Below are 12,268 nucleotides of genomic sequence, written 5' to 3'. Positions count from 1 at the left end.
GGGTAGGATGTTCCATTCATGGATTGTTCTTGGATAAAAGGAAAACTTAAAGCAATTTGTGCGCGCGAAGATAAGGGGTTATCTTGTCGGGGTGATGATTCCTAGTATGTCTGGCCGATAGGGGCTGGAGATAGGATGAATGATAAGGTTGTATTTCATGTTTGTAGATGCGGAAAAAGCAATTTAAGCTTGCTGCCTTTCTTCGGAATTCCAGGGTGGCAACGTTATTTTCATTAATTGAATGAGACGGGGAGGCATAACGTCCATAACAATTAAATATGAAGCGGACGGCAAGTCTGTTCATGTGCCCCAGTTTGTTAATGTCTTTTTTTTTTCGTGAAAGGGACTCAGCCGACGCAAACATTTTCTTATCGCGATCTTACTTACCAGTGTGTTAAACACTAAATGTTTCACGGATGGAGGTGAGTGTTTCAGCATGTGCCTTAGCAGACAGAGTTTACGCCGAGCAGACGCACAGTGGGCTGGGCCAGAGGGGTCGCCGAAGCACAATTGTGCCCGGCCATCTAGAGCGGCCCGAGGGCCCATCGTCGTCCTTCTTCCTTTTCTCCCCCCGCCCCCCCCCCCCCCCCCTCACATGAGTCTCTCGTGAATCAATAAAGTTTACCCACCACCAGACGCACAAACATTACGGATATGTTGCGACCGACACATCGATGCGTTACGAAATTGGTGAAATATATCAGCCTTAGAATCAGTTTTACGAGATGAAGTTTTAGTACACTAAAAAAATCATGAGGCATTGCACTCCGTGAATGTGGATGACCAGCGCATCTGTATAGATGGTATATCTAAAAGTACAACATATAGATACATAAATGTTTTGGTGTCATTGCGGCCAGCGTCGTCGGCTCTGCGCCGTCTCTTGCGCGCCGCATCGCGGGCACGTTCCTCTTCTCGGGTCCCCGAGTCGACGCGACGACGACGTTCCCGCACCGCCGGGTCGGCGGCAGGACGTAGACGCTTGCTTGATCGCCTCGTCACGGACACGTTCTTCTTCTCGGGACGGCGAGCTGGCGGCCCGACGCCTTGTCACATTCCCGCCGCTGCTCTCGGCGTCGTTCCTCGTAAAATCGCTGTTCTTCGGGCGTACGAACCACTCGTGGCCGTCCCATGGCGAAGGCGGAGCTAAAATGAGACCGAAACTTCATCTGCTCGAACGTATGACACTGCGCGCATGCCCTCGTGTGCTTGTGAAAAATTACTTGGAAGTCCCAACGCCTCAAGACGCGGAATTGCTGGTGGTTATGCTTGCCATAACGAAAATGACACATGCATCTGACACGATCACAATCCGAACAGACAGTCAAGGCGCTTGCAGAAACATTAAAGATGATGACTTTCCACATACGCACGAAGCTCCACGTGTACATGCATGCTCATCCCCTTCTACACGTACGTATACAATGAGTTCCAGGCCATCAAGGATTGCGAGGAAATGTAAGAGCACACCAGCTCTCCCGCACAGAGAATCCGGGACCTCCTATCCTTTGGCTTGTCGAAAACACTTACATCCCCAGAAAAGAGCAGATGATGCAGCGGAAAGAAAGGCTACATATTGTGAAGTCTCGCAGGGAAGCATCAACACTTCTCAACACACACCATCCTACACGCATTCGAGAGAGGACGCCTCAATCATACGAAAAGCACAAACACACGCATTACTCACACCACACTATACGCATTATATTAACAGAGACCCAGGCTCCCCCACTTGCGAACTGTGCGGGGCCTATCCATCAAAGGAACACACCTTGTGGGAGTGCCCTGCAAACGCCATCTTCAAAAAGGCAATACTTTCCAAATTACCACACAACCAGCATCCTGGCAGCTGGGAGGAGTGGACCACTTCCCCACGAAGGTTTGAAAAACTATGGTGGCAGCTTGTGGTGCAGCACGTCAAGAACGTGCAAGGCCAGGAGGCATGAGCATACCAGAAAACCCGGACTTGGGATTTAGTTCCTTCGGTGCTAATAAATGTTATTTCTCTCTCTCGCTCTCTCGTGGGCTATACGGGGAAATACGTTCGACCACATGTCGTTTCAAGGACACAGGTGGCAGCTAAAGCGCGATTCGATTCGATGGAAACAGATGCGATGATGATAGTTTTTTGCACACCGGAGCCAGCTGTGGAAGAAGACGACGACGAACGCGCGAGCAAGGGCGCAAACGAGCTGTAGAAGACGACGACGCTCGAGCCATTCAATTCAATTCATTTTTATTGATAAGTAAATACCTCCTGACAGTTGATGACAGAGGATGACAGAGGATGACAGTTTTTGTTCGTGGACAACGGCCATGCCCTATCCATATACAGCTTCGCTGTAGAACACACGCAGGAAACCTTTAAGAGCTGTTCGGTAATTCCAAGAAACGTTTCTAGAGAAATTGCAGTCATATGGCGAATTCCATTGGGAGAACAGGAGCAGGGCGCCACGCAGTGCGGAGTCGGGTGACAGCGCAGTAAGAGTAGGGACACTCGACCCGGCACTGGAATACGGCGTGCATTCGGAGAGCAGGTAGGACGGGGACGTGTGAGGAGAAATGTACTGTGTGACTAAAGCTGTCGACGTCCCACCGTTCTCGGCAGGAGAGCGGCAAAACACGCGTGATCGTCTTGTAACCTGTGGGGCGTAACTGTCACCGTTCGCGGCCACGTACTAGATACTTTTGTGCAGCGCCGACGCATCCCACAACGTTTCTGCCTGCGAAGATCATCTGAAACTTCAACTTGAATCTGAAGTTGAGCTCCAGCAGCTTTCGCTGCTGTCACCGTCGAGCGTCTCAAGCACTTCAGCAAGGCGAAGACGCTTTGTTGCCGCTGACCCCCGCGCATCCAACGAGAAGCAAGGCGGACTAGAAATGCCAGGATCTGTCGCTAAATCGCTGCGAAGCTCGCTCGTATCACCGACGTCAAAAACAGCGGTGCCAAAACACCAACTACGCTTGGCTGCCGCCATTGCCGCCGCGCGCGCCGGCTGAAACAGAATAAATAAGAAATGAGGAGGATATGACGGTTTAAGTCACGTGACTTCCTCCGTACTCCGCTTTTCAGGCGAGAGCAGTCCGGACTGCTCCCGGCTGCTCTCGGCCCAGCGAAACTGCTCTTGTTCTACCACTGGATGACGGCTCTCCCACTCCTGTTCGACCACTGAAACACGTCGCTTCTGGAACGAGCACTTTCAGCGTGCTTTTGAGTGCTCCAGGTCCTCCTATCGAAACATTGGCCAGCCTTTCTGAGGCACCTTATCCCTGTTTATAATCCTTATTCCTCGTGTTCTCCCAATGGAATTCGCCAATAGTTCTTCCATTGGGTGCTGTAGTCGCCGCAGCAACCCCTCTCCCGCCACTACGCCCCTCTCATTGGAACCTAGCAAGATAATGTGCTCCGCACGGGATAAGCAAATTATGACATGAGAAAACATAGGATCTACGTTGAAACGCACCAGTTTACGTGCGGAATGCAATTTTGATTTTCCCGTGTGCTTAAATTGAGCCGACTTCAAAGTTCAAAATGTAAGCTGAATACGTAGTAATAGCCACCGATGCAAAGATAAGTAAAATCTCTACGCTGACTCATTAGTGCACCTCGTAGCGCTGACGAGATCGTCCGTACCTCGCCTCGCTCACTTATTTGCATGAACGTGTTTCACGTCAAAAACTTTTGAAGAGTTCTCCAATGCCACCAGGAAAACGAAAATAAAACAGCACGTCAGAGAGCAGCTGCTCATGACTCGGTGCGTTCGGATGTACAAAACCCTACCACCGGGGGCTGAGGAACAGTAATGAGGACGGAAAACGCATATAAGCGATGCCATAGATTCAGGATTTCCCGACAAACTTCTCGTGAATAAAAAACAGTCGAAGTTTCGCCCGAAAGGAGTAGCATCGATTGCGATAGCAAATTAGTAGACAGCCATACGAAGTAAGGATAGTGGTTTTATCGGCCGTATAAACTTGTAAATGTTCGCTTACTAACTAAATTAACAAGCATGGTGTCAGCGCGCACAGGCAAACATGAACACATCTCATTCGATGACCGCAGACACTCGCTGTGAAAACGCTGGCGTGAGGAAGCGTGGCGGCAGCAGCGAGCGAAGTAATCTTCGTGCTGTGTATCGCATCAACGCACACACAGCGGCGAGGACACAGCACGCACAAAGCTACGAGCCGTCGGTCCACCTAGACTGTGCAATGTGTCCCCAAAGCAGATTGCTTTCAAGATAAAGCTCGCACGGCCGCGCTAGACGCATTTGTGTCGAAGTACAACGCACCCCTGCCTCCCCTCACCCCGGTGCCATGCGCGCGACGGAAGACGGCGCGCTTCCTCCCCGCAAATACACGCAAAGTTCCTCCAGCGGCCAGTCGCGCGGCAATTTTGCATGCATTCGCGGGCTTCTGCCACGCTCGGAAAAACACTTTTATGTAGCACGTATTGAGCAACAGAAAGCTTACGGTGTCAAGAACTTTATTTGGTCCCGAGAAACTGTGGCCCAGGGGAGCCGAAGGTTCCCTCAGGTCAAGTCGGTGGCTCCGCCCATGATTGCACCGGGAGGCGAAGTCCCGTTGCGATGTCGTGGGCTATCTGGACTGCCTGAAGCTGGATGTGGTGCTTGTTGCTTCTGAGGAATTCCGCCCACGGTTCCTTGGTGGCAAGTGTAGAGTTTTCTACTGGGCTGGGCACAGCCAGAGCATGTGGTCGAAAGAGCATGAATCGGTTCCTCATTTGGGGCACGACTGCGGGAAGTCTGGATCTATCCTGCAAAGGGACGATGGAGTTGGGCACGTCCGGGTTTGTAGTATTCTTGATTGAAAACAAAAACATTTCAATTTCGACGTTGCTGGGGTCCGGCCTTCATCAAGAGTACGAAATTGACTCTTGATGAAGGCTGGACCCCGGTCGGAACGTCGAAATTAAAATGTTCATGTTTTGCTACGTGCGCCTGCACTTCTTCTAACTTATATATATATATATATATATTGTGTACGTGCGAGAACGAAATCTGTAGTTTAATGTTGCTCTGTATGTTTGTCGGTTTCTTTCTGACCTCGTTTGGTCGCGCTTAAATTGCATCATGAATCCAAACCAACTAGCCTGCCAACTTGTTTTAGCTTGCACTGATATGTATCGACTGATGTGAATGTTTTCCTTTTCTGATTGCTTGTGGACCTGTTACTTAGTATTCACACTTCTACGTGATTCATCTTGTATCGTTCTGCGGCACAAGCTGCAAAAACAGCTATAGCATTGCCGACGAGTAACGCCTCCGGTGACTGCTGTCTTTCGCGATTCACTGCCTGCATTCGGAACACGAAAGCGACACCTCTGGATCGGCGCGACTATGGTGCAAGCGCATCTCATTAGGAAATCCACTAGTGTGCCGAACGCTGAAGGCCTGACGCTGGATATTAATTATCTCGAAATGAGAATTTCATGTCATCGAGACATCAATATATTATCTTACTATGATGAGCTCAGCAGAAGCAGCATTAAAGGTAGAATGCACGGAGTTTTGTAGTGTTATTATCCTGACATAATACATAGGCACAATAACGATACGATTGGAGTTTGAAACCCCTTTTTCATTGTGTGTGAGATATACATGTTCACGTCAGGAAACCACTAAATTAATTTCGTGGGCGCTTGTTTCCTCTTGCCTAATTTGTCTATTTCTGCTACGCAAGAAAGAGTAACCGCCACAGTTATCAGGTTGACTAAAGTTTCTTGTTTTATTGTCACTGAACTAATACAAAATATTGCTGCACAACTTATGCACGTTAGGACACATTTATGTAAGCCTATTACAGACACCAGTACAAAGTACGGGCTGCAAGTAATTTGGAAACAACGTGGCTCACAATGGTATGCACTGCAATTAAATATCATGGGAAATTGTTGTTGCAGGTACAAAACTCTGGCAGTCATCTAAACTAGTCAGTCATCTTCTATTAGCTCGCATAGTATGCAGTCTCTCGTGAAGGCGCAGATCGAACAAATATTCCTGTGTGATTGCCGTCTGACTTATTCTGAAACAAAGATAACAACGGCAATCTTTCCTTCACTCAAGGTTCTACTCGCGATAATTTTAGACAACGTTCGCAGCGTGAGGAGAAGGGGTAGTCGTATACACTTTGCATTTGCTGCGCTCTTGCACGCGAGGCTGCGCAAGCCAATAAACCCGACAGCTCTCAAGATTGTTTGCCTCAACCCCGCTTTCCTTCCAGAATCCCACTGTACGCACGAAATTTTCAAGTTCCTAGCAAAGCGATCGTGTTGAACGCACTCGGAGTTCCCACTCCAGACAGAGAAATTTGCATCGAATCACTGGGCCAAAAACGTTGCCGCGTGCCGGAAGTGGACGGATTAGAGTTGTTAACCACTTCTCTCTACAACACGATACAAAAAAGAAGGCGAAGCCCAAGACACGCAATTAGTAAGCTACAATCCAAGTTTACTACCACAGCTCAAAGTAATTTTTAATGACAATTTTAAAGGAAAGTTTGCGGCCTTTAGGTGGCACTTTCTACTCCTCGACGAATGGCAAACTTAAATCGCAAAACGGGCCGAAAAACACTGACTACAGTCAGAGGACTACATAGGAAATTTGGCACAGGAGCCCAGGAAGCCAAGGAAGATAGTCAAACAGCAAGCCACAGAAGATGAACATGTGCAAAGTTGCAAATAAATAAATATACTTGGAATTCTTCGGGAACAAATGCGCAACAGTTTGCACACGAGTGGACGAGAACCAATGCAGAAAGAACATTCCTCTCAGGCCAAATTCAGCACAAACAGCTTTCATAAAGCATGGTTTGGATGTGAGGGGAAAATGATACTGTTGTCTTGAACACTATTAGACGCATTGTTTTTTTTTTATGTTTCATGCTCCCAACTAGAAAATTAATGGCACGGTACATTAAGGATGCCCGTTGGTCCATGTACGCGTCTCCGCGTGTGACCACCCAATGGATGGAATTATTTATGTCCTACAGCCCCGAATTTATATGCACAAGCTATGCCAGACTGCACGTTAGGTTGAGTTAAATAGTTAGACTAATTAGCGTGAAAGCAAACTTTGGAGCAGGCAACTCGTGAAAACTGTTCGTTTTAACAGGAAATGAAAGCGCTAGATACTTTGCACACGAAGTTCGAGCTATGCTGAATAATACAGACTTTGTACGGGATTTATTCTTCTTGTTTTCAAAATATTATAGATGTACAAGTCTTGTGTAAGCATCCCTTTCTTTGTTTACGAGTTTAATGTCTGTCGAGGAAACTTCGGGTTTAGAATTTGCGACTGCTATCGAATGCCTAATCCTTCTTGAAAGTTGCCTTTCAAACACTGCAACAAACATTTTAATTCCAGAGTGACTGGGATAACCGTATTAGTAAGTCTGCGTTGATTGTACACCATCGTGTGTCGCAAAAAATTGGCAATCTATATTGAGATTTTTCCAAATCATTTAGGACGCATGCCTTTCGAGCTCTTAAATCTTGGTATGACGAGGGAAATTTCTCGCTGAGTATAATTCCTAGCCGAGTGTGTCACTATGCAGTGAAATAAGTTTTAGTTGGCTAAAACTGGCGGGATACATTACGGAAATTGCTTATACGAGGTGCAGGCTTGCTTCAGATGGGCCTTGAAGATCACTGTCCAACAAAGGGCTTAACATTTAGAAAAGAGGTAGAATAGAACGCTTTGCATCATGCTTTCTTTTGTCAAGTTTCTTGGCAAAACGTCTTCAATTTGTTGTTCTTGGGTGCCGTTTATAAATCTGCCGAGCAAGAACAGCAGTAGTTAAGGTGTTTTATAATACTTTAGATTATGGCCATCATCAGTGCTAGAGGAACTTCGTCGTACTTTGCCGTATCATCTTTCTGTACTATGTCGCAACGCGTGGTGTCGGCGTATTTCGGGTCATTTCATTTATATGTTGTTTTGCTGCACTCTTGTGGTACTTAGCAGTGGCGCAGCCACCAATATTTTTCGGGAAAGGCGGGGGGAGGGTGGGGGGAGCACTTGACCGGTGGTGGAGGGCGGGACAGGCGGTAGTTGTCCCGTGTAGTTTTATTACATCTATAGCCCTGGTACACAGAAACCTTGGGGATGTGGCACGTGCCCGGTGTGCACCCCTCCCCCCCTTCCTTCTCCTCCTCCTCCTCCCTCCTGGCTACGCCCTCCTCGTAATTAGTCAGAAAGCGGTTACTAAGTTTTTGAGAACATTGCTGACGCTCATGAAAGCAGAAGCAGTTTTCGTCTGATTGGAATGTTGCGGCTTTGAATGCTTAATAAATAATTGCATCTTTTTCTCGTAAACTCGTTCAGGATGCATTGTCATCGATAACCGCATTGCGATAACTCGATGTATAGCTTTCCTTCTGCAAATTTGAGTTTTCGCGTGTCGTTTCACTCACAGGTTTCAAACATGTACACCAAGGTTTTTTTTTTTTTCTTTGCATAATTGTGACCCTAGTCTTTATTGATGTTTTACCTGTCCCCCCCTATGTAATACCCCGAAAGGGGGTCTTTAAGGGTTTAATAAATGTTGATGATGTTGATAATAATAATTACTAGCTAACACTACTTGTGATGAAGCGCCGGTCTAGAGGCTCAAGCATGTGTCCCTTGTATATTACTGCTCATACATAGAATAAATATCCAGCGATAACATTATTCCTGGTAACTCTGCCACACTTAGATGGCTGTGTAGTTTGTATTTCGTGTTTTTAGAGAAGCGTCAATAAAGTTATGTAGTAAGGTAGAAATGAGAAATTTGTTTGCGTATAGTCTACTGATGTTTAGATACCAGCTGGGGTATATTTCTTTTTATTTATATTCTGGAAGCTAGGGACATTGCCAAACCTAGGGTTTGGGACTCATAGGTGGCTCACTGGCCGACACTGATCGACACTGGTAGACAGACACTTGCATGCATTGCACTAAAAAGAGAACAAATTCATCACATTTCATTCGATGTGGTAGCTTATCCATACTGATAGTTCAATCACTTATGGCGTTCCATAGTGCGTAATTTTAAGGCGAAGGTGGGAGTAGTGTACAAACTAAACGGACAACACCATATAGGTAGTATACATTCGTGTCATCAAGGCCGCCATCAAGGAGTACTTGCACGCCGAGATGCTGCGTAAACAAGAAAAGTGACAGAGCGACAGGCGTATATTGCACCGAACGCCAAACTGATGGGAGTGATAATCCGGTGAAAAATGGTTACCGTCAAAAAGCAAGACATTGGAAGCGTAATAGTACAGTGGTGCACTGACGTCATTGTGGCTGCCATGTTTGAGTACTAGCACCGCCAGAAGACGCGTCCGTGACGTGGCGTCCGAACTATCTAAAAACTGTTTCGAAAGATTGACCAAATATGGCTGCCGAAACATTGCGAAGAAGAAAAAACAAGGAACGCACGACATTATCTCCCACAAAATATATAGCTTCCATGATTGATCCTTTGAGCGCTTCGGGCTCCGCAGTTTGAGTAGCGTGTGGATTTGCGGTTTCCCCATCCTGCTTTCCGACAAGATTGTATCAAAATGCAGCGTCCCTTCGCATATTTTATGTATTCGTTATACCAGTCGTAAGGTAAGTTGCGTACTATATACTCAAATCTTTCTGCTTTCAATGACAAGTTAAAAATATATATATATATATATATATATATATATATATATATATATAGGTTACGGCATCAATTGATTGAACCAACTAAGCAGGCCCTAAATTGGGGGACTTCAGAAAGCGCATCGCTAACTTGGCATAAAAATGCGGAGAAAAACAATCGAAGGATGACTGTCAGTGTCAAGCGACAGCTTCCGGTTAGACCTGCTCAGATATGCGGCAGGGTACACTTCCTCATCAGTCTATATTTATGTCCACTGCAGGACGAAGGCCTCTCTTTGCCATCTCCAATCACCCCTGCCTTGCGCTAGCTGATTCCAACTTGCGCCTGCAAATTTCCTAACTTCATCACCCAATCTAGTTTTCTGCCGTCTTCGACTGCGCTTAATTACCTTCTCTTGGTACCATTCTGAAACTCTAATGGCCCGCCGATTATCCATCCTACGCATTGCATGGCCGGCCCAGCTCCATTTTTTTTCTCATAATGTCAATTAGAATATCGGCTATCCCCGTTTGCTCTCTGACCCACACCGCTCTCTTCCCGTCTCTTAACGTTAGGCCTAACATTTTTCGTTCCATCGCTCTTTGTGCAGTCCTTAACTTGTTCTCGAGCTTCTTTGTTAATCTCCAAGTTTCTGCCCCATATGTTAGAACCGGTAGAATGCAATAATTGTGTACTTTTCTTTTCAACGACAGTGGTAAGCTCCCAGTCAGGGGACAATTAGTGGTTACATTTGTTAGTTACAGCTACGAGGCATGTGGGTGCTATGACGTTGCACTCCTTACAGGGCCAGCCCTGCGTTACAAACTACATTAAAACCCTTACGAGGGCACGTATCATGTCCGGGTTGGTATCAGGACAGGCCTACCAAGTCAGCACCTCTGATAAGTCTCAGGAATCGGCCCAGCTAGGATTACACTGGATCCAGGATCGTTCCGGTTGATGCTGGTTCGCTAATCAACGCCCAAATGAGTTATTGACGTTTAAGCTCCAGTTTTGCAAGCGCCGGTACGAAAAATTACTCTCAAAGCTGTGCTGAAAAAAAAAACGAAAACACAGGATGCATGATTTATTCGGCCATGATTAAAATATTCTCTGCAAAACGGAGAATATTCTTCACTTCGAAATGACAAACGCACAGCAACAAATCGGAGTCATGTCCACACTCTTAGCATGCAGCGAATAACTATGTTTTCAACGCAAGCAGCCACGTGGTAAAGTTTCTCCATGTCTTGACACGTTTTATAGCAGCCTCGCAACACCCATAGCAGACATTGAAACTTGCACTTTGATCTGAACCGGACTGCCTAGGAGAAGATAAGAAGCCGTCGACAGCAGCTGCCTCATCCATTCACATAACCACACATCCTGCTGCATAAATGGCTTGAACGACAATCACCACGACGCTGCTGAGAGTCTTAAGCACCCAACCATCACAACCATGTTTGAACGTATCGCTTAAACGTCTTACTGCTGCTTGCCGGCAAACGAATCCTTCAATGCGCTGTCAAAGGCAGAGGACGCTTTAGCGGCCATCTTTGCATATGCGTTGTCGATCTGCCCGCTGCTCTTGAGGAAGTACGGGCGAATCAGGCTGTTGTAGATGCGCGCCGAGCCGTTGAAGCGCTGCAGGCAGGAAGCAGTAGACGAGGAAGACTACCTTGACGAGCCAGTAGAAGGGGAAGAAGCGTAGGATGCCGTCGGCGAAGAAGTCCAGAATGGAGAAGCAGGCGTACACGACCCAGTAGGTGAGCCAGCGGGTGTCGTCGTTCCTGTCAGCCGACTCGATGGCTCGCGTGGACGCGTACGCTGGGTACACGAGGCCCACGATGTTGCAGAGCAGCTCGGCGAAGTAGCCGAAGATGAGATAGAGTGCCGAGAAGGCCCCCATGCCCAACATGAAGTAGGCGCGCTGAACGCCCGTCTTCTCCTGGACGAAGTCGAATACTTGCTGGATGCGCTCGGGCAGGGCCGCCACTACGGCCTCGGCCTTTTCACAGGCACTCTTCAGCACGGAGGACATGTTGTCATTCGCGGTGGGCGATTCCTTCTCGAGCGAACACGCTGCGTCCTTTCGGCTGCGACGGGCGAGGAAATGTACCCGAGTCTGCGTCGGATCCGGGGTGGCGGATTTATCTGCGCGCGTGCTCAGATAGGGAGCGACAAGTATAGCTGGCCTTCCTGATACGAATTTTTACCCGCTTATCTCTCGTCCCCCGGACACGAGTACGTGTACTTGATAGGCGCGACTATACGCCTCCCTTCTCGTCGTCAGTGTGGCCGAGTTCATTAACCGTGCCACATTGTTCGCCACGCCGCTTATACTGCAGTGTAGTGTGAACTGTGGCAACGCTTCCATAAAATGGAATCTGGATAAGATGCAATGATTTGGCCAGGTACGTCAGCCTCTGCGCAATCTCGAGTGCGATTCCAGCCACCTAGCTCACTTACGGCACATTGGGAAATGCGTAGTAAGTCAACGGGATTTTGTGCAGCCGCGCAGGGAAGTGTGTACGTAGTAAAATTAATAGTTCGTCTCGGACAGAAATGTCTTCGAGGTTCCATTTTTCACTATTCGTGATCACTTTCGCGAAGCTTTGTTGCCAGATGA

General features: G+C 47.4%; 1 protein-coding gene across 1 annotated transcript; it reads right to left on the bottom strand.

Annotated features, from left to right (window-relative positions):
- Nucleotides 1-10,711: 10,711 nt before the first annotated feature.
- LOC119449467 (receptor expression-enhancing protein 5-like) lies at nt 10,712-11,799 on the bottom strand. The gene is given in 2 exon segments (XM_037712642.2): nt 10,712-11,283; nt 11,285-11,799. Coding segments are annotated over 2 exon segments (555 nt in total). The 5' UTR covers nt 11,681-11,799; the 3' UTR covers nt 10,712-11,124.
- Nucleotides 11,800-12,268: the final 469 nt, after the last annotated feature.

This window comes from Dermacentor silvarum, chromosome 4, assembly GCF_013339745.2.
Source record: "Dermacentor silvarum isolate Dsil-2018 chromosome 4, BIME_Dsil_1.4, whole genome shotgun sequence".
NCBI lineage: Eukaryota > Metazoa > Arthropoda > Arachnida > Ixodida > Ixodidae > Dermacentor > Dermacentor silvarum.
This window is presented reverse-complemented; position numbering and strand designations above follow the sequence as displayed.